General features: G+C 41.4%; 1 protein-coding gene across 2 annotated transcripts in view; it reads left to right on the forward strand.

Annotated features, from left to right (window-relative positions):
* Nucleotides 1-21864, forward strand: part of LOC140737716 (myosin-IIIa) — a 181673-nt gene extending 159809 nt beyond the window's left edge. For both annotated transcript variants that reach the window (XM_073064280.1, XM_073064281.1), the window contains 4 exons: nucleotides 2536-2701; nucleotides 7162-7515; nucleotides 11241-11346; nucleotides 18986-21864. In XM_073064280.1, coding sequence (XP_072920381.1) covers nucleotides 2536-2701; nucleotides 7162-7515; nucleotides 11241-11346; nucleotides 18986-18990 — 631 coding nt within the window. In that variant the 3' untranslated portion in view covers nucleotides 18991-21864. The remainder of the gene's footprint in view (nucleotides 1-2535; nucleotides 2702-7161; nucleotides 7516-11240; nucleotides 11347-18985) is intronic.
* The last annotated feature ends 577 nt before the right edge of the window (nucleotides 21865-22441 follow it).

Raw genomic sequence — 22441 nt, forward strand, 5'->3', positions numbered from 1 at the left:
ACAGAGTGGTACCGTAGTTGCTGAAACGCAGTGTCAGGGGTGGTGACAGGCTCATGCAGTAGAGAGATTTAAGAGATTTATAGATGGGCACATGGGCTAGGTGGGAAATTTTAGATTGATTATGGAGTAGGCACAACATCATGGGCCAAATGGCCCATGCTGTGCTGTACTGTTCTATGTTCTATGGTCATTTAGTTACTTCCTGTTCTTTTTAATTAATCTAACAGATAAGTGCTGGTCCAAGTGTGAAATTGAGTATTTAGCACGGAAAACAAGCATTCATTGTGGTGTAGTTAAGAGACCATTTTCTAGCCTAATCTTTTGTTGATAAAGCTGAAAACAGCACAGATAAAACTCTGAAAGGCTTTGTCCCATTTGCTTTATATAAAGAAAAAAGTTGACATGTATGTTTTAATTGTTCTTGGGGCTTTGCCAAGAGTCACTGCAAACCAAGAACTACACCCAGCGTAGTCACAGGCCACAACAGTAGACAGCAAGGGATGAGGTGAATAAGTATTTTGAAATTGTAGTGCTAATTGAGAAGTTAGTATTAAGGTCCTTATGGTCCCTTAAAACATTTAGTATTCATCTGTATTAGTGAGGAAGAAACTGGAGGGAATTCTAAGGGGCAGGTTCCACCAGCACTGGAATAATCAAAGTTTGATTATGAGGAGTGAGCATGGGAAGTTGTGCTTGACAAACATTTTATAGTTTTGTTTTGAAGAGCTAATGAAACAGATAGAATATGGTAGGGCAGTGTATGTTGTCTATTTGGACTTTAGAAAGGCCTTTAACAAGACTCTTCATGGTAGCCTGGTCTGGATGGTTAGGTCACATGGTATGCAGGGAGGGCTAGATAGATGGGTTCAAAATGGGCTTTGAGATCGAAGGCAGAGAGCATGGCTTGGAGATAGTGAAGGTCGTTTCTTGAACTGGAGGCCGGTGACAGTGGAGTGCCGCAGGGGTCGATGTTACAGAAATGATTTTGATTTGAAAGCACAAGGATTGATCAGTAAGTTTGCAGATTACATGTACTTAGGAAGTGTTGTTGATAGGAAGAGCATTATTAAAGATTACAGGGAAATATTTATTAGTTAGGGAACTGGGCTAAGGAGTGGCAATGGATTTCAGTACAGCTATGAGTGGGGAGATGCATGCTGGAAAGTCAAACCAACATAGGACTTACAGTAGGCTGTGAATGGTAGGGCACTAGGGAGTGCAATGGAACTGAAGGACTTGGGCGTACAAGTGCATAGTTCATTGAAAGTGTCACAGGTAGACAGGGTTCTGAAAAAGGCATTACGATTCTGGCCTTCATCAGTTAGAGCATTGAGAATAGGAGTTGGAACATTATTTTGCACTTGTGTAAGTCACTGGTGAGGCTGCACTTGTAGTACTGTGTACAGTTTTAACCACCCTTTTATAGACAAGATGTGGTTAAACTTGATGGAGTACAGAAAAGATTTAGATAATAGATAATGGGAGCAGAATTAGGCTATTTAGTCCATCGAGTCTGATCTACCATTCCATCATAGCTGATTTATTATCACGCAGTTCCATTTTCCTGATTTCTCCCCATAATTTATATGACACCCTTATTAATTAAGAGTTGATCAGCTTCTGCTTTATTGGCCTCCACAGCCCACTATGGCAATGAATTCCACAGATTCACCACCCTGGCTAAAGAAATTCCTTTCATATCTGTTCTAAAGGGCATCCTTGTATTCTGAGTCTGTGCCCTCTAGTCCTAGACTCTCCAACTAAAGGAAATCCTCTGATTGTAAGGATTTAAACATCATTTATAAAGATGTTGCCAGGATTAGAGGTTCTCTGTTGGCCAGGCTGGGTCTTTATTTTGTAGAACATAGGAGACTGAGGGGATGACCTTATATAAATGTTTAAGATTGTTGTCCTGACGTAAGTTACGACACAAGTTAAAAAGTAAACAGTGTAACGCTACTGTCCTGACAAAGGGTCTCGACCCGAAACGTCAACAATGCTCCTTCCTATAGATGCTGCTGGCCTGCTGCGTTCCACCAGCATTTTGTGTGTGTTCCAAGGATAAAGAATGTAGTAAAGAGTTTAACAACCCATGGGGGAAATGAGGGTTTCAGCCCAAAACATCAATTGTGCTGTGTGTGTTGCTCAGGATTTCTAGCATCTGCAGAATTTCTTTTGTTAATGGGGTTAAAGAGATGGGTTTGCAGAATGTGGGGTCTAAAAATGAAGGTACTGTTGATAGTAATTAAATGAAGAGACGGGAGGGAGCCCTGAGGGAATATTTTGAATATTGGGATTTGGAGCTATGGTGGTCTGGGTCAATGCAGCACCCTCTAACAGTCACAGGAGTTTACTAAGTTGCTTTGCTTGCAATTAGTAAATGTGTCAAACTTTGTTACTACTTCAACCTCAGATTTGTAATTCAGTAAATCGGGAAGAATTGGAAGGGTGTTTCTGTAACTGGATTGTTTGAGGCTCTGTGCCAGGAATCTGCTGCTTAATCGTGCATTATTTTTGTTTCCCCAACCACTGTAGGGGTGTAGATCGATGCAGACACTATATGATTGAAATGCAGCCAAATGGGAAATATGTGATACTGGGAGAAGACAGGGTTCATTCATCACTACCAGACTTGGTGGAGTATTATAAAACTGTTGGAATTCAACCATTTATGGAAGTCCTCACAGTACCTTGTGGACAGGTAAATAATTATAATCCCTTTGGGAGCTCCTTCATATACATCTCGTGCCATTTCATAGTTTTATTGTGGTGCCAGAAAATAATATTAGTCCTCTTGTAGTTTTATTGGATAGGGAAACAATTTGGAAAATTTGTCAGTAATTTCTGTTTTGATGTGAGTCCAATTCTTGCTTGTTCACACGTTCACTCAAGGGGTATAAAAGTCACTGGTCAGTGAGACACTTGTCAGCAAGAATAACCAATGCACTAGGGTGTCCAGGAGATCTGTCTTGCACAGCATAAGAAAGCCCTAACCCATCTCCAGGATTGAATGCCATTGCAGAATAAAGCGATGTTGAAAGAGTGGTTTCACAAAATGTATCAAAGTGTGCATTCCTCTGCTCACCCCTATACTAAACAGAGGGAGATACCACTTGTGAATGAACAGAGAGATGTAGCAAGCTTACGAAGTAATTGGGAAAGGGACTTGTTTTGTAAGTGGATCCGCACAGCAGGATGTGAGGGTATTTTCCGCATCTCCCAGACTCTCCAGGTGGTATGGACTGTAGTTTGTAGAGGGTCATATGGATTGCATTGGGAGATTTCATTTGCAAATCCTTATGAAAATCAATTCACAATTAGTGTTCTTTATAATAAATACATAGGTGCCTCATCCCTCTGGCTTCATAAGACATAGGTCGGGCTGTATTTGGAGTATTGTGAAAAGTTTTGGACCCCTTATCTAAGATGCAGGGACGTACTAGTATTGGAGAGGGTCCAGAGCATGTTCATGAGATTGATTCTGGAGTTTGAAGGGTTAACATATGAGGAGTATTTAGCTTTGGGCCTGTACTTGCTAAAGTTTAGAAGAATGAGAGGGGATCTCATTGAGACGTTTTGAATATTGAAAGACCTAGATAGAGTAATGTTAAGAGGATGTTTACAATTGTGGGGGATTATAGGACCAGAGGGCACAGCCTCAGAATAAAAGAATGTCCCTTTAAAACAGAGATGAGGAGGAATTTCTTTAGCCAGAGGGTGGTGAATCTGTGGAATTCATTGATGTAGGTGGCTGTGGAAGCCAAATCATTGGGTACACTTAAAGCAGAGGTTGATAGATTCTTGATTAGTAAGTGCGTCGAAGGTTATGGGAGAAGGCAGGAGAATTTTAAGAGAGATAACAAATCAGTCATGATGGGGTGGTAGAGTGTACTCAGTGGGCTGAATTGCCTAATTCTGCTCCTGTTTCTTATGGGTCTAAAGGCTAGGGAATGAGGTTGCAGTTGCTAAGCTGGTGTGTCCACCTTCTTGCTCCTGCTGCTCTCCAGGCTCCAGCACATGCAGTCAGATCCTGATGCTCCTTGCTCTGCGTCCTCTAGAAGTGGTTGCTTCCCATTTCTGTGAATTCTTAATCCTCAGGAATATCACGCAACACATCATAGCTTTCCGATAATTATCCACATAATTTCACTTGTGGTCTATTGTGCTGCTTTCAGACAGTTCGTCCAGCCTAATGCTCAGAAGCTGGTAATTTGATTCCCATAACATTGGCTGCGGTTGTAACTTGCCAATCAATCCCATCTGTTAAATTGGCCTGTTTATGAGAGGAAAATTGTTGAAACATCTTAAAATTGTAAAATTGTGGCACTAGGCCGGCTATAGTGTCTTGTGGTTTAGGAAGCCTCCTATCTAGTTTTATTAGCTCCTTTCCAGCACCGGATGTTTCACATCTCTGGATGCTCCATTTCACAAGCCGGGCAAGAATGGGCACAGCTAAAATTTTCATGCCCGAACCAGGCTTTTACAAACAGAACAAATATGAAACAAGTTGAAAATAATTTATTGGGAAAGTGTGATTCACGCTTGCAAATATGCATCACATATTCCATAATGTTGTTTGTCCTCTGCTTTATCTTAGAGTGAAAAAGCACTGCAGCTGGTTAATTGGCCCAAGTGTTTACTGACTTTTCCCAGCTTTTCCATTTAGTTCCATTTCTTGGCTCAAATAAATATGCTTCCAACACCAACTGCATCCAGAATCCTAAAAAGAAATGCTCCTATTTAAAGAGAAACAGAATCCCTTTTGTTGTATTTCTACTGATCATCTTACATCTGTATCCACTGATTACAGACATTTTCAGCTATTGAAAGCAAATACTAATTGACTAAACTATCATTTTAAGTACCTTTATGAATTATTTGATGGCCCTTCAATCTCAGCTATTTTTCTTTGTTGTGTATGGTGAGGGAATTTTAAAAAACCTATTTTGTTTTTTTTGTCTTGCTATCGGTAACTACCCTTGAGTATGATGAGGAATCACATTTTTGATCTAGTCTAGTAGTTTGAAGCTACTACCACAGTATTAACCCAGTGACAATGAAGGGGCAATGATACATTTGCAAATCAGGTCGCTATGTGATTTCCCACATGATGGTGGTGTTCTCATCCACCTGCCTACCTTGTCAACCTCAGTGATACAGGTCAAGTGTGTGTAGCCTGACAAGTAAGACCATAAGACATAGGAGCAGAATTAAGCCATTCAGCCCATCAAGTTTGCACCATCATTCCATCATGGCTGATCCTGGATCCCACTCAACTCCATACACCTGCCTTCTCACCATGTCCTTTGATGCCCTGACCGATCAGGAAACGATCAACTTCCGCCTTAAAATTGGCCTCCACCACAGTCTGTGGCAGAACTTTCCACAGATTTACTACTCTCTGGCTAAAATATTCCTCCTTACCTCTGTTCTAAAGGGTCACACCTCAATTTTGAGGCCCTCTAGTTCTCGATACCCCCATCATAGGAAACATCCTCTCCACATCCACCCTATCTAGTCCTTTCAACATTCGGTAGATTTCAATGAGATCTCCTTGCATTCTTCTAAATTCCAGTGAACACAGGCCCAAAACTGCCAAATGCTACTCATATGTTAACCCCTTCATTCCTGGAATCATCCTCATCAACCTCATCTGGACTCTGCAATGACAACACATCCTTTCTGAGATACGGGGCCCAAAATGGTTGACAATACTTTAGGTGGGACTTGACCAGTGTCTTATAGAGGCTTAGCATTATCTACAGTACGTTTAGTAGCTATGACGTACCAGTTTTGGAGAGAGTGAAACTTTTGAGTGATGGGTGGGGCTTTAAGTAAGCACATTGTCTTGGATATAGTTCGATTTTGTTGGAGCTGGAGTTATCCGAACAAGTGGAGTTTGTTGGGGCAGCACAGTAGAGTGGCTTTCGGCACAGTGCTTTAGAATGCCAGCTGTAAGATTGGCATTGCCACTGTCTGTAAGGTTTGTTAGTTCTCCTGCGACCACGTGGGTCTCCTCTGGGTGCTCTGGTTTCCTCCCTCAGTCCAGAGACGTGTGGTTAGTGAGTTGTGGGATGCTGTGCTGGTGACTCTTGCAGGCTGCTCAGTACAATGCTCGCTGATTTGATTTGATGCAACTGATGCATTTCACTGTTATGTTTTGATGTACCCATGACAAATAAAGCTGATCTTTATTATTCACTCACACTCCTGAAGTTTGCCTCGTTGCAGGTGGAAAGGCTTTCTGATGTCACAAAGTGAATCAATTGCTGCATCCCAGTGATGACAAACTCTTTAAGCCCTAGCTCCCACAGTTAGGAACAATATTCAACTTTGTTTATCTAAGGTTTAGCATTACCGTCCATATGGTGTTTGTACTTGATGTCTCTGTTTATAATGCCTGTGACTGTATATTAATTATTTCCAGCAATGCTCTATATAATAAACCAGTGAATGTATGGAGAAATAGTATTTATTGTTCATATTGGTTGAAGGAGGAATGCTAGTCAGATGCTTGCCTGCTCAAAGTTGACTTTTAACTTGTGTCATTGGAGTCTGTGGGTGCATGTACAGTGGCAGAAGGTAGCACTTCCAACAAGGCTGCATTTGTACAGTAAGGCGATGAAAAATCCAGTATCAACACACACAACATGCTGGAGGAACTCAGCAGGTTAGGCAGCAGCTATGGAGGAAAATGAATGGTTGAGATTTCGGGCTGTGACCCTTCTTCAGGTATGGAAAGGAAGAGGCAAGAAACCAAAATGGAAGAGTATGGGGAGAGGGAAGAGCAAGAGCTGGCAGTGGTAGGGGAATCCAGATGAGGGGGGAAGGCAGGAGGGTGGGGAGGGTGAATGTGAAGAGCTGGGAGGTGATAGGTAGGGAAGGCAAAGGGCTGAAGAAAAGTAAATCTGATCAGAGAGGACAGTAGACCATGGAATAAGGGAAGGAGACAGGGAACCAGGAAGAAAGTGAAGATGATGCAAAGGTCATGAAAGCGGGGTAGGAGAAAAAGAAGGAGTATCTTTTAATTACTCAGTCTTCTGATAGGGAGGTTAAGACAATACATTATGACATTCCAAGCCTAGCAATGAATTGTTTTCTTGGGTCATCTTTTTCATGTTTTAATGGCTGTGCACTAATGCTGAAATTATTCTTTCTCAGAAATGTGACAGTGAAACAGATTATGAGGAACTCAGGCACTTCTCAGTGAGAATGAAATCACAAGAATCTACTGATTCAGACACTGAGGCAAATGTCTCAACCCACAATCGAGTGCACCGCGAGCTGTCCAAGCTTTTTATGCCGCCTGAGCCACAGTTGTCAATGCAGCCTCGAGTTCCACCAGTCATGAGAAAGATCACAGACAGAAAGCTGCAGAACGCCACGTTAGGGGAAACGCAAACACTGGACGCAGAGAACTGCTATGAAGATGAGCATACGGGAAACAAGCGTACATTCCCAAGACTTTACCCTTCTATACGCTTAGCAATGAAAGAGATTCAGCAACTTCATGAGGTACGTAGATGCATTAAGTCATAGAGCAATACAAAGTGGATTCAGGCTCCTTGACTGAACCAGTCCGTGCCAACCACATTGCCCACTCAGCTTTCCTGCATTCTGCCCATATTCTTCTAAGCCGGGGTTCTCAAACTTTTTTATACCATAGACCCCTACCATTAACCAAGGAGTCTGCAGACCCCAGGTTGTGAACACTTGTGAGCCCTGCCTCTTGAAGTACTGTAGATTCCGGACTACAGAGCGCACCTGATTAAAAGCCGCTGGCTCTAATTTTAGAAATAAAATCAATTTTTTAATTGTAAAGGCCGCACCGGATTTTCGGCCGCAGGTGTCCCACGTTGTAATATGAGATATTTACACAGAAAGATATTACACGTGAGGATTTTTTAACTTTTAATTAAATCCATATGGTAACAAAAACAAATACATATTGCAAATGCTTTTTTTCGAACCGTGCCCGTAACGCGGCTACTTTTAAATACGTTGCGTATACTTCTTTACTGAACAACATTCCAATATCTCCTAACGACTGGTAAAAAATATATATACTACAGCCTACCAGGAAAAGTTATTGATCACCTTTAACTTAAAAGCAGCGTTCGCTCAGATCCAAAGCCGCTCGCGTAATGCGCTCCCCCCCTCCTTTCCGTTTATCGCAAACGGCATTTAAAAGCAGCGTTCGCTCAGATCCAAAGCCGCTCGCGTAATGCGCTCCCCCCCTCCTTTCCGTTTCATCGCAAACCGGCATTTTCCCACAAGACACCGCGAAACCGGGTGTGACGTCATAGCATCCCGCGATGTAGTACAGAAAACAAATATAGTTAAAACTCTTCTAACTTTAACTAGAAAATGAATTACTAAGCGAAAATATTATAAACTAAGTATGCCATAAGGCAGCACAATGCTTCGAGTGTTTTCCATGTTGATGAGGGTGAGTACAAATGACTGATTTACAATAATTTAATTGTGAAAGTGCGCTTGATTTATCGTACAATTTCATTGGACCTCTGTGAACTACTCATCAATTTTATTGGTCTACTGTTATGAGGCAAAATGTTTACGAGGCGGCATGAAAAAAATCATGCATTAGCCGCTTCGGATTAAAGGCCGCAAAGTTCAAAGCTGTTCAAAATGTGGGAAAAAAGTAGCGGCTTAAAATCCGGAATCTACGGTACTTGTCCAAGTGCTACTTAAAAGCTGCTTTTGCATCTGCCTCAACCACCTTCTCCAGCAGCTCGTTCCACATACTCACCACCCTCTGCATCAAAAAGTTGTCCGTCAAGTCCCTTTTAAAGCTTGTCCCACTTGCCATTAATTCATGTTCTTTTACCAAAATTGGGTTTTAGTATTTCAATTCAGTAATAATGTTTTGTGAGTACTGTTCCCTCCAACCCTTGCAGATGGGCAGTTACTGAAATGCTCCTGTGTGCATAGCCTTGTTGTTGTGCAGCTGGAATTTTCGTTTATACTGTATTATGTTAACTTAAAGTGCTGCACAGTGCTTAGGCCCTGTTTTATAAAAAAATTATTATAAAGAATAATTTTTTTTAATCCTGCTCTGTCCAATGGTTGGTCTACACATTGTAAGAAAAATATATAGGGGGAATGGTGTTAATGAGTAAAATGATTTTTATCGTATAGGTAATATCCAGTTGCTTGTCTAATTGCCTTCAATGAAATACTTGGTATTTCTCATTATAGTTTAGCCATATTTTTAATGACCCTTAAGGAATCTTAAAACTAAAAACTCAAATCGTCACTTTTCATGCATTTTGACCTGTTTTCTATAACTTTTAAAAGATAATTGGTGACAAACATGGGAAGAGATTTTCCAAAGCTGTTGATACTTTTGTTTAAATTAAGTAAATGTACTGAAGATGACCAGAGATCACTAAAATTCAGAGCCATGTATTTTAATCAGAAATTTTCAAGTAAACAGAATTTGAAAAGATCTTGTAAGAACCCTGTTAGTGCGAAATTATTACCGTAGATTCCGGACTACAGAGCGCACCTGATTAAAAGCCGCTGGCTCTAATTTTAGAAATAAAATCAATTTTTTACTTGTAAAGGCCGCACCGGATTTTCGGCCGCAGGTGTCCCACGTTGTAATATGAGATATTTACACAGAAAGATATTACACGTGAGGATTTTTTAACTTTTAATTAAATCCATATGGTAACAAAAACAAATACATATTGCAAATGCTTTTTATTGAACCGTGCCCGTAACGCGGCTACTTTTAAATATACGTTGCGTATACTTCTTTACTGAACAACATTCCAATATCTCCTAACGACTGGTAAAAAATATATATACTGCAGCCTACCAGGAAAAGTTATTGATCGCCTTTAACTTAAAAGCAGCGTTTTCGCTCCGCTGCTCCCCCCCCCCGCCGTCCCGTTTATCGCAAACGGCATTTAAAAGCAGCGTTTCGCTCAGATCCAAAGCCGCTCCGCTGCTCGCCCCCTCCTTCCCGTTTATCGCAAACTGGTATCCCACAAGACGCGGCGAAACCGGGTGTGACGTCATAGCATCCCGCGATGTAGTACAGAAAACAAATATAGTTAAAACTCTTCTAACTTTAACTAGAAAATGAATTACTAAGCGAAATTATTATAAACTAAATAACTGCCATAAAGGCAGCACAATGCTTTTCTTCGAGTGTTTTCCATGTTGATGAGGGTGGGTACAAATGACTGATTTACAATAATTTAATTGTGAAAGTGCGCTTGATTTATCGTACAATTTCATTGGACCTCTGTGAACTACTCATCAATTTTATTGGTCTACTGTTACGAGGCAAAATGTTTACGAGGCGGCATGAAAAAAAATCATGTATTAGCCGCTCTGGATTAAAGGCCGCAGAGTTCAAAGCTGTTCAAAATGTGGGAAAAAAGTAGCGGCTTAAAATCCGGAATCTACGGTACATGTAGTTGAGATGTTTCCACTTGCACTTCAGTTCTTTCATATATCTGCATGGTAATCCTTGGACCAGCTGGTATTTATGTTTTTATATTTGGTTAGTCATGTCATGGGTATAATTACTTTGATATAGTGCACGCTCTTCTTTGGACCATCACAGTTTGCTAGAGCTAAGTCAATAGAGACAATTCTTGGAATTGTTTAAATGTATGCAGGTGTACTCTGGAATTCAGCAGCCTGCAGCACAGGATTCATGTCAGCTAAAGCCTGCTTACCATATGAATCCTTAATTATCTGGAGAAAAGCAAGAAACACTCAAGCTGCAGTAACCTGTGCAGTTGCTATTAGAAAGTATGATACCATTCTGGTATGAAATTCTCAATCCTGATGCATTCAAGTTTCTTAGGCAACCTGGTTGTTTCTGGATGGCATAATGTTTGAAAACATTTTAATGAGCACAGCTTAATAAATGGTTATTAATGTAATGAATAATATTTATGAAGTTCAGTATATCCATAACATTATGTGGGTTCTCTATTTTCAAATATTTTACAATAGACTCAGCTCTTCATGTGTATTTAATATTGAAAACTGCCCATTAAGCAATGGATCTGTAGGTTCTTGCACAGTGTTAAGTTTCTCATCATTTCTAGTAACAAGAAATGATGAAAACTTAATGTTGAACTTAACTCCATTTTTAATTTGCTGAAGTCCTTCAAAGTAATCAAACGACTGCTTTAATGTGAAGCTTATTTGCAAAATAGTTAACTAATGTTTGGCCATCATTTGCTTTTTAACAGAAGTATGGGTGTGAAGTGCAAACTAATAACAGAGAGGAGGTGCCAAAACTCCCTCCGAAGCAGTTCAAAGAGCGACATCTGAGTACTACATTGCAAGATAAAAATGGTTTGTAAACTAAAATTTGGAGACATGTCCCAATGAATATAGCTTGCTTGCTGGGAGTGTAAGCAGATCTATTGTTAAAGGGGACAAGAAGGATGACAATGGAGATGGTAAAATTTGAGGAGATTTGCAGTGTTAATTTTTTCAACTATTTGCATGAATGAGAAATGATTGTTCAAAGATACTTGAATCCCACATGGGAGCATCATTCAGCTCTTGCTGTGCTAAAGGAAGAGAATGTGCTTAGTAAAGTGGAAAAAAGGACTGGTGATTGCAGTAATAATTTAGGAGATTGCCATGAAATCAAACATTTTGGCTTGATATGTATTGCAGATGTACAGAAGTGTAAAAAGGGAATCTACTTTTTGATTTTCTTTCTGTTAAAACCCCACGTAGAACACAGTTCAAAGTAAATTTCTAATCAAGGTATGTATATGTCATCATTTTCATATTTTTGAAGGCATTCACGGTAGAACAAAGAAATACAATAGAATCAATGAAAAACTACATGGAAGGACTGACAAACAACCAATGTGCAAAAGAAGGGGAACTGTATGCAAATACAAAATAAAAAGATAGATACACAATAGAGAGTGTGTGATGTTTGATCTATTAGGGAATGAGACAGGGCAGGTGACAAAAATTTGTGTGGGGGAACACTTTGCATCCAGTGAGCACAATGCCATTAGTTTCAAAGTAAATATACAAAAAGATAGGTCTGGTCCACAAGTTGAGATTCTAAATTGGAGAAAAGCCAATTTTGATCAGAAAGGATCTGGCAAATGTGGATTGGGACAGGCTTTTTTCTGGCAAAGGTGTACTTGATAAGTGGGAGGCCTTCAAAAGTAAAATTTTGAGAGTACAAAGCTTGTATGTGCCAGTCAGAATAAAAGATAACAATATCAAGTGTGGGGAACCTTGGTCTTCAAGAGATATTGAGGCCCTGGTTAAGGAAAAAAGACATGCTTAGCAGTTCTAGGCAAGTAGGAACAAATGAGGTACATCATGAGTATAAGACTTAAGAATACTTAAGAAAGAAACCAGAAGGTCTAAAAGAAGGCATGAGGTTGCCCTAGCAGTCAAGGTGAAGGAAAATCCTAAGAGATTCTCCAGATATGGTAAGAGCAAAAGATAAAATTGGCCCTCTGGAAGATCAGAATGGAAGCAAAAGAGATGGGAGAGATCTTAAATGGTTTTTTTGTATCTGTATTTACTCAGGAGATGGACACAGAGTCTGTGAGACAAAGCAGCATCAACATCATGGACCCTGTACAGATTACAGAGGAGGAGGTTTTTGCTCTCGTGAGGCAAATTAGGGTGGATAAATCCCCAGGGCCTGACGAAGTGTTTCCTAGGACCTGTGGGAGGCAAGTGCAGAAATTGTAGGGACCATAACAGATAATTAAGTCATCCTTAGCGACAGGTGAGGTACCAGAGGACTGGAGAATGGCCAAAGTAGTTCTGCTGTTTAATAAAGGCTCTAAAAATAAACCAGGAAATTTTTGGCTGGTGAGCTTGGCATCAGTAGTGCGAAAATTACCGGAAGGTATTATAAGAGAGAGACTGTGTGAGTATTTGGATAGACGTGGACTGAGCAGGTGAGAAGGGCTCTGGGGGTAGTCAGACACGGAAAAGCATCAGGACCGGATAGTGTGAACCCCAAGGTCCTGAAGAAATGTGCTGAACTATTGTGTGGAGTTCTCCAGCGCATTGTCAGTCTGAGTCTCAGCCTGGAAAGGGTCCCAGCTGTGTGGAAAACATCATGATTAGTCCCAGTACCCAGGAAGGGCCGACTGAAAGTCTTGAATGACCACTGTCCAGTGGCCCTGACCTCATCATCATGAAGACCCAAAAGAGATTGGTCCTGGCTCACCTCCTGGTCAGATCAGGCAGTTTGACTCATTGGAGTCAATGACGTTGTCTTCTACATGCTGAACAGAGCCTACTCACATTTGGATAAGCAGGACAGCACTGTGAGGATTGTGTTTTTAATTTCATGGAGTGCTTTCAATACCACACAGCCCTCATTAAAAAGCTCTGTTCAACGCATGTTGGCATTTCCATTGTATCCTGGATAATGGACTACCTGACTGGCAGACTACAGTTTGTGTGGCTTCAGAGCTGTGTGTCAGATTTGGCTCTAAGCTTCACTGGGGCCCCACAGGGGACTGTATTGGCTTCCTTCCTAGTTAGCCTGTATACCTCGCATTTTAGATACAACACTGAATCATGTCATCTGCAGACTATCTCTGTTGATTCAGCAATAGCTGGGTGTTTAATGGGAGGATGAATACAGGGCCCTAGTGGACAATTTGTCAATTGGTGCAACCTGAATCATCTGCAGCTCGACATCAGTCAGACAAAGGAGATGGTGATGGTCTTTAGGAAGACTAAGCCTGCACTGCTCCCTGTTACTGTTGATGGTGAGGGCGTGGATGAGGTGAGGACCTACAAGTACCTGGGTGTGCACCTAGATGATAGACTTGAGTGGAGCACCAACACTACAAGAAGGGCCAGAGTCGCCTCTACTCCCCGAGGAGGCTGAGGTCATTTGGAGTATGCCGGCCTCTCCTTCACATGTTCAACCAGTCTGTTGTTGCCAGCATAATCTTCTATGCAGTGGTGTGCTGGGGGAAATGGCATTAAGATTGATGCCAAACAGCTCAATAAACTGATTAGAAAGGCTGGCTCTGTTACAGGAGTCAAACTGGACACACTGGAGGCTATGGCAGAACTGAATACCCTTTGGAAAATCCTGGCAATTCTGGACAATGTTTCTCACCCTCTGCATGCCACCTTGGCTGAACGGAGGAGCACTGTTATTAAAAGACTAAGACCACTGCGCTGCTCTAAAGAGTGCTGTATCAGGTCATTCTTACCCTCGGCCATTAAGCTCTATAATGAGTCAAACTATATCTGGGGAAGTGATGAATCCCCCCCCCCCCCTGTTAGACTGTTTAAGGTAACTTATTTTTTATTTCTCTTCCAATATTTTGTATATCTGTACACTTGTAATGCTACTGTGCCACTGTAATTTCCTTTGGGATCAATGAAGCATTTATCTATCTATCAAGGATAGTCTGCATGGTAGGCCGCGTCTATGAGAGCAGCTCCCCACAACTCTGAACTGATTCTGCAACTGCTATGCACTCACTTTCAAGGACTCATTGCAACTCAGTCTCAGTATTATATTTTAGTTCAACATTATGTCTCCTTTCACACATTGGTCGTTCGTCAGTCTTTGTTTATGTATAGTTTTTCATAAATCCTATTGTATTTATTTATTTTCCTGTAAATGCCTGCAAGAAAATGAATCTCAGGGTGGTATATAGTAACATATAAGTGTGTTGATAACAAATTTTACTTTGAACTTTAAAGTGCTGGTTTCACAGTTGCTCCAAATGCAGCAACACCTCACTACTGCACGGACAAATCAACTGTAGAATGGTGTAATAAAGCGTCCTGTCAGACTGCAGCTAACAGGAAGATGTGGTGAGACAATGAACCATGACCAATTACTTGTGCATATTGATATTCCTACAAGTGATAAAAGGGTAGTAATCTCCGGATTGCTGCCTGTGCCACGTGCCAGTGAGGGTAAGCGTAGGATGCTCTGGCACATGAACATGTGGCTGAGAAACTGGTGTAGGGGGCAGGGTTTCAGATTTCTAGATCATTGGGACCTCTTCTGGGGCAGGTGGGACCTGTACACGAGAGACGGGTTACACCTGAACTACAAGGGGACCGATATACTTGCAGGGAGGTTTGCTAGTGTTATTGGGGAGAGTTTAAACTAGATTTGCAGGGGGATGAGAAGCAGAGTGCCAGAGTAGATAGTGGAATGGGGGTAACAATAAATGTTAGTAGTTCATGCAAAGTCATAAATAGTAAGGTTATGTGGGGTGGTAACAATCTTCTGAGGTGTGTATATTTCAATGCGAGGAGTATTGTGGGAAAGGCAGATGAGCTGAGGGCCTGGATTGACATGTGGAATTATGACATCATAGCCATTAGTGAAACTTGGCTACAGGAGGGGCAGGACTGGCAGCTCAATGTTCCAGGGTTCCGATGTTTCAGACGTGATAGAGGCAGGGATGAAGGGTGGGGGGGGGGGGGGGGGGGGTTGGTGGCTTTGCTAGTTGGGGAAAATATTACAGCAGTACTTTGGCAGGAAAGATTAGAGGGCTTGTCTACTGGGGCCATATGGGTGGAGCTGAGAAACAGGAAAGGTATGGCCACATTAATAGGGTTGTATTATAGACCACCCAATAGTCAGCGAGAATTGGAGGAGCAAATCTGCGGAGAGATAACAGACAACTTCAGGAGAAATAAAGTTGTGATTGTGGGGGATTTTAATTTTCCACACATTGATTGGGACTCCCATACTGTTAAAGGTCTAGATGGGTTAGAGTTTGTGAAATGTGTTTAGGAAAGTTTTCTAAATCAATATATCAGTAGATCAATATATCAATAGATGTACTAACTAGGGAGGATGCAATATTAGATCTCCTATTAGGAAATGAGTTAGGGCAGGTGACGGAAGTGTGTATAGGGGAACACTTTGGTTCCAGTGATCATAACGTCATTAGTTTCAACTTGATCATGGATAAAGATAGATCTGGTCCTTGGGTTGAAGTTCTAAACTGGAAAAAGGCCAAATTTGAAGAAATGAGAAAGGATCTAAAAAGTATAGATTGAGACAGGTTGTTCTCTGGCAAGGATGTGATCGGTAAGTGGGAGGCCTTCAAAGGAAAAATTTTGAGAGTGCAGAGTTTGTATGTTCCTGTCAAGGTTGAAGGCAAAATGAATAAGAATAAGGAACCTTGGTTCTCAAGGGATATTGGAACTCTGATAAAGAAGAAGAGAGAGATGTATAACATGTATAGGCAACAGGGAGGAAATAAGATGCTTGAGTATAAAAAGAGTAAGAAAATACTTAAGGAAGAAAGCAGGAGGGCTAAAAGAAGACATATGGTTGCTTTGGCAGTCAGGGTGAAGGATAATCCTAAGAGCTTCTACAGGTATGTTGAGAGCAAAAGGATAGTAAGGGATAAAATTAGTCCTCTTGAAGATCAGAGTGGTCGGCTATGTATGGAACCAAAAGAAATGGGAGCAATATTAAATGGGTTTTTTGCATCTGTATTTACTAAGGAAACTGAAATGGAGTCTATGGAAACAAGGCAAACAAGTAGAGAGGTCATGGAATTTATACAGATTAAAGAGGAGGAGGTGCTTGCTGTCTTGAGGCAAATCAGAGTAGATAAATCCCCAGGACCTGACAGGGTATTCCCTCGGACCTTGAGAGAGACTAGTGTTGAAATTGCAGGGGCCCCGGCAGAAATATTTAAAATGTCGATATCCACGGGTCAGGTGCTGGAGGATTGGAGGATAGCTCATGTTGTTCCATTGTTTTAAAAAGGCTCAAAAAGTAAGCCGGGAAATTATAGGCCGGTAAGTTTGGCATCGGTCGTAGGTAAATTATTGAAAGGAATACTAAGAGATAGGATCTACAAGTATTTGGATAGACAGGGACTTATCAGCAACAGTCAGCATGGCTTTGTGCGTGGTAGGTCATGTTTAACCAATCTATTAGAGTTTTTCGAGGAAGTTACCAGGAAAGCTGGTGAAGGGAAGGCAGTGGATGTTGTATACATGGACTTCAGTAAGGCCTTTGACAAGGTCCCGCATGGGAGGTTAGTTAGGAAGATTCAGTTGCTAGGTTTACATGGTGAGGTAGTAAATTGGATTAGACATTGGCTCAATGGAAGAAGCCAGAGAGTGGTAGTGGAGGATTGCTACTCTGAGTGGAGGCCTGTGACTAGTGGTGTGCCACAGGGATCAGTGCTGGGTCCATTGTTATTTGTCATCTATATCAGTGATCTGGATGATAATGTGGCAAATTGGATCAGCAAATTTGCTGTTGATACAAAGATTGGAGGTGTAGTGGACAGTGAGGAAGGTTTTCAAAGCTTGCAGAGGGATTTGGACCAGTTGGAGGAATGGGCTGAAAAATGGCAGATGGTTCAATGCGGACAAGTGTGCGGTTTTGCACTTCGGAAGGTCAAACCAAGGTAGAACACACAAGGTAAATGGTAGGACACTGAGGAGTGCAGTAGAACAGGGGGATCTGGGAGTACAGATGCGTAATTCCCTAAAAGTGGCGTCACAAGTAGATAGGGTTGTAAAGAGAGCTTTTGGTAGATTGGCCTTTACAAATCAAAGTATTGAGTATAAGAGTTGGAATGTAATGGTGAGATTGTATAAGACATTGGTGAGACTGAATTTGGAGTATTGTGTACAGTTTTGGTCACCTAATTACAGGGAGGATATTAATAAGGTTGAAAGAGTGCAGAGAAGGTTTACAAGGATGTTGCCGGGACTTGAGAAACTGAGTTACAGAGAAAGGTTGAATAGGTTAGGACTTTATTCCCTGGAGCGTAGGAGAATGAGGGGTGATTTGATAGAGGTGTATAAAATTATGATGGGTATAGATAGAGTGAATGCAAGCAGGCTTTTTCCACTGAGGCTAGGGGAGAAAAAAACCAGAGGTCATGGGTTAAGGGTGCAGGGGAAAAAGTTTAAAGGGAACACTAGGGGGGGCTTCTTCATGCAGAGAGTGGTGGGAGTGTGGAATGAGCTGCCAGATGAAGTGGTGAATGTGGGCTCACTTTTGACATTTAAGAAAAACTTGGATGGGTATATGGATGAGAGGGGTTTGGAGGGATATGGCCCAGGTGCAGGTCAGTGGGACTAGGCAGAAGAATGGTTTGGCACAGCCAAGAAGGGCCAAAAGGCCTGTTTCTATGCTGTAATGTTCTATGGTTCTTGTCAATTTATTATATATTATGGAATTTCAAACACTTTCCGAAAACATCAAATCCTTACAACCCCAAAAGTGGCTGCTGCTTAACTTCAGTTAGAAATGAAATGCTTTATATGCGGGTTTGCCTTCTTACTGGCCCTAGGTATATTCATTGAAAAGTTGTCTGTAATATCCAGCAATGACAGCGAAACCTGTGTGTGGGCAGTTTTTCAAGTGGAAAAGCCATTGAAGTGTGGCAGTTCCCCTCTTTCAACCTCAGAAATCTGGATCTAGTGGTACAATTTGTCGTCACTACCTCCTCTGTTGCAGTGGCTGACCATGACGTCTACTGTCATGCCCTGCGCTCTCAATAAAGTGTTGCAGATCATCTCACTGTTGATCCCATCCTCCCAGTCTGTTGAAGCTGTCCTAAGCATGCTAGGACAGGCATGGCCCTATCTCTCTGGGGTATTAGGCTCACCAGCGACCCTCACCTGGTTTAGTTTGCCTGTCGAAGAGGTGTACCAGGGTGTGATCTCTGCCGCATGCATATGGCTACTTGGAGCCACAGATGAGAGCTGAGTGTCTGGTGGAGACCAAAAGTGAGTGGAGTTCTCCAGAATGGATATTGACAGCCCCTTCACCAGAGGTGCTAACCCTGCTTGGAATCTCCACACACTAAGTCACCTTCATGTGCGTGGAAATGTATCAATTACTTAGTTTCCAGAGAAAATATTGCTGAGAAAAGTAGTCATTAATTTCACTTGGATAATATTAGAAGCTGTTAGTGAAATCGCACACATTATCAAGCTGGTAACTACTTACACATTTGCCTTTCAGATTGAAGTTTGGGAGAGTCTGTCCATGAAGAGATGAAAAGAGATACGTTTGAATGTTTACTGCAGCAAACTTTCTATTGTTTACGGAAACACAATACCAAGTTTATCCGGACCTGGAAGTGTTGGATATAGAATGTCAATTTTAATGATGATTTTGCACAGATTTATTTTTGAATAGTTTTTTTTGGTTAAAGGTTTTGCCAATAATCTGCCAAAAGCTGCTTGTCACAATGAAATGTTTATATTTTTCACTCAGTACATGTATTGTACATATTTTTCTGGACACAATTAATCTATTATTAACCTGTATGCTAGGGAATAATTTGTACTGTTAATAAAACATCAGAATCTTTGTTATTGAAAGCTGTCTGTCTGCGTACAGTCGGCCCTCCTTATCCACGGGGGACTGGTTCCGAAAAACTCCGCAGATACCAAAAAATGCGGATGCTCAAGTCCCTTATTTAACCTGTCTCAGTGCGGTGGATATTAGGACCCAGCAGAACCCCAGACTTTATTTAACCTGTCTCAGTGCATTGGACATTAGGACCCGGCTGTGAAGCTCTGAATCCACAGTGTTTCTGTTCACGAAAATAATCACGATCACGATTGAAAATAAAGTGGCAATAATAAAGCGATCGGAAAGAGGTGAAACGCCATCGGTCATTGGAAAAGCATTAGGCTACAGTCGGTCAACGATCGGAACAATTTTAATGGAGCGTGTGAAAGGCTCTGCCCCGATGAAAGCTACAATTATTACCAAGCAACGCAGTGGTTTAATTATTGAAATACGTATGTTTCTTAAGTGTTTTATATGCAAAGAAAGGTAAAATATGTACTATATACAAAGAAAAACATTTGACTGACGCTAAATAATACCGGATGTACCTGTTCCGACTTCAAATCCGACTTAAAGATGGACTCAGGAACGGAACTCATTCATAACCCGGGGACTGCCTGTACTTTTAAGTCATTTCTAGATTACTTATAATACCTAATACAATATAAATGCTATGTAAATAGTTGTTATACTGTATTGTTTAGGGAATAATGACAAGAAAAAATAGTCTGTACATGCTCAAACAATGAGTGCTGGAGAGAGAACTTCCGGGTTTTCCTGATCCGCGGTTGGTTGAATCCGTGCATGTGGAACCCGCGGATAAGGAGGGCCGACTGTATGTCGAATCTCCTCCCTAGTTACCTGAAATATACAGGAAAACAGTGTTTGACATCAACAGCAAAGCTGGTTGATCTGGTTATCCTCACAGAAACTCCTGTTTACAGTACTTGGTGAGCCTCATTTGGGTGGAATTCTCTTTCAGGCAGTTAGTGTAACGCTGTTAAAGTGCCAACTGTAAAACCAGTGTTCGATTCCCACCACTGTATGTAAGGAACTTGTGTGATCTCCCCATGGTCCTGTAGGTTTCCTCTTGTACTCCAGGACATATGGGTTACGATTAGTGAGCTATGGGTATAATATGTTGGTGCCAGAAGTTTGCCAACACTTGCGGAGTGCTCAGAACAAGCCTCACTAATTTGATTTTAATGCAAACATCACATTTCATTTTACAAGGGGTAATTGATAAGTTCGTGGCCCAAGGTAGAAGGGGTCAATTTTAGAAAACCTATTTTTCAACATAGTCCCCTCCTACATTTACACATTTAGTCCAGCGGTCGTGGAGCATATGGATCTTGGACCTCCAGAAAGTGTCCACAGGTGGGTGATTGATAAGTTCATGGCCTAAGGTAGAAGGAGATGAGTAATACAGCTCTCGTTACATGCACATGCAGTTCAACTCTGATTATGCAGAAAGTTTGAAGTTAATAACTCATCTCCTTCTACCCTAGGCCACGAACTTATCAATCACCCCTGATGAGTACGTCACAAATAAAGTGAATGTATCTTTCTACTGCACCTGTACTACATGGTAAGACTGAAGCATCGTCATGTGCCCTTCACTCCAGTAAGTCCTTGCTGACCTTCAACCATTCATTTCTACTAATCCCACATTAATCTCATTTTTATTCTTCCCATATTCACATCAACTCTGTCCAGATTCTACCCCCCCCCCCCCCCCCACACACTAGAATATGTACAAAGGCCAATTCACCAACCAATCTTTACATCTTTGGGGGTGGCAGGAAACTGGAGCACTTTGAGAAAATCACGTGGTCACAGGGAGAATATGCAAACTCCGCACAGACAGAACCCAAGATTGGGACTGTACCAGGAATCTGGCACTGTGACACATCAGTTCCACTGGCTGTATCATTGTACCAGCCCAATCTTCTTCAGACTTCCCAGCTCTTCGACCATTTGCTGCATTAACTTGGGACAAAGTTCCATCTGGCACGGGAGGAATGATTAGTAAGTTTGTGGATGACTCATGCTGTGGATAGCAAAAAAGGATGTCTAATTCTACAGTATAATGCAGATAAGACAGAAAGCTGGGCAGGGAATTGACAGATGAAATTTAATCTCAACAAGAGCAAGATGATGTATTCCAGGAAGTCATACATAGTGAATATTAGGGTGATAATTATTGTTGATGAACAGAGGAACTTTGAGTTTCAAGTCCGTTGTTCTTTGAAAGTGAAAACACATAGGTTGATGAATAAGGCTCATGACATTCTTCTCTCCATACGTTAGGGCAAAGAACAAAGTTCAAAGTAAATTTACTATCGAAGAACATATTGGTTACCATATACAACTGTGAGGTTTATTTTCTTGTAGACATGCTCAATAAATCTGTAATAGAATAATATCAATGAAAGACTGCACCAACTTGGGCGCTCAACCGGTGTGCAAAAGACAACAGACTGCAAATACAAAAAGAAATTACTGTATAATTAATAAACAAGCAATAAATATCAAGAACATGAGATGCAGAGTCCTTGAAAGTGAGTTTATAGATTGTGGGAACATTTCAATGATGGTGCAAGTGAGCCATAATGCTTCATTGTTAAAAAAAAACTAGTTAAACTTCATTTGGAGTATTGTGTGAAGTTCAGATCATCACAATGACGAAAGGAAGAGGCACCAGGATTGTGCCCCGAATTGGATGACTTTCGTTCTGCTAAAAAGGCTGGGTTTGTTTTGCTTGGAGCAAAGAAGGCAGAGGGGTGACCTGATAAGGGGATAAATAGACTGTATGAAGAAATTTCCTCTTGGTCATGGGAACCATGTTCCTGCTTCCAACTGGCAAGACAATCAAAACCATACGCAATTCTCCAGGTGCAGTCTCACCAAGGTCCTACACAACTGCATTTTCCTCTGTCCAGGTTCTCTCTTTAATAAAAATAAAACTAACATACCAGTTTCCATTACAAATGAGAGAAAAGCTGCAGATGCTGGAAATCCAAGCAACACACACAAAGTACTGGAGGAACTCAGCAGGTCAGGTAGTATCTATGGAAAAGGGTACAGTCAATGTTTTGGGCCAAGACCGCTCAGCAGGAC

Source organism: Hemitrygon akajei, chromosome 13, assembly GCF_048418815.1.
Source record: "Hemitrygon akajei chromosome 13, sHemAka1.3, whole genome shotgun sequence".
Taxonomy (NCBI): Eukaryota; Metazoa; Chordata; class Chondrichthyes; order Myliobatiformes; family Dasyatidae; genus Hemitrygon; species Hemitrygon akajei.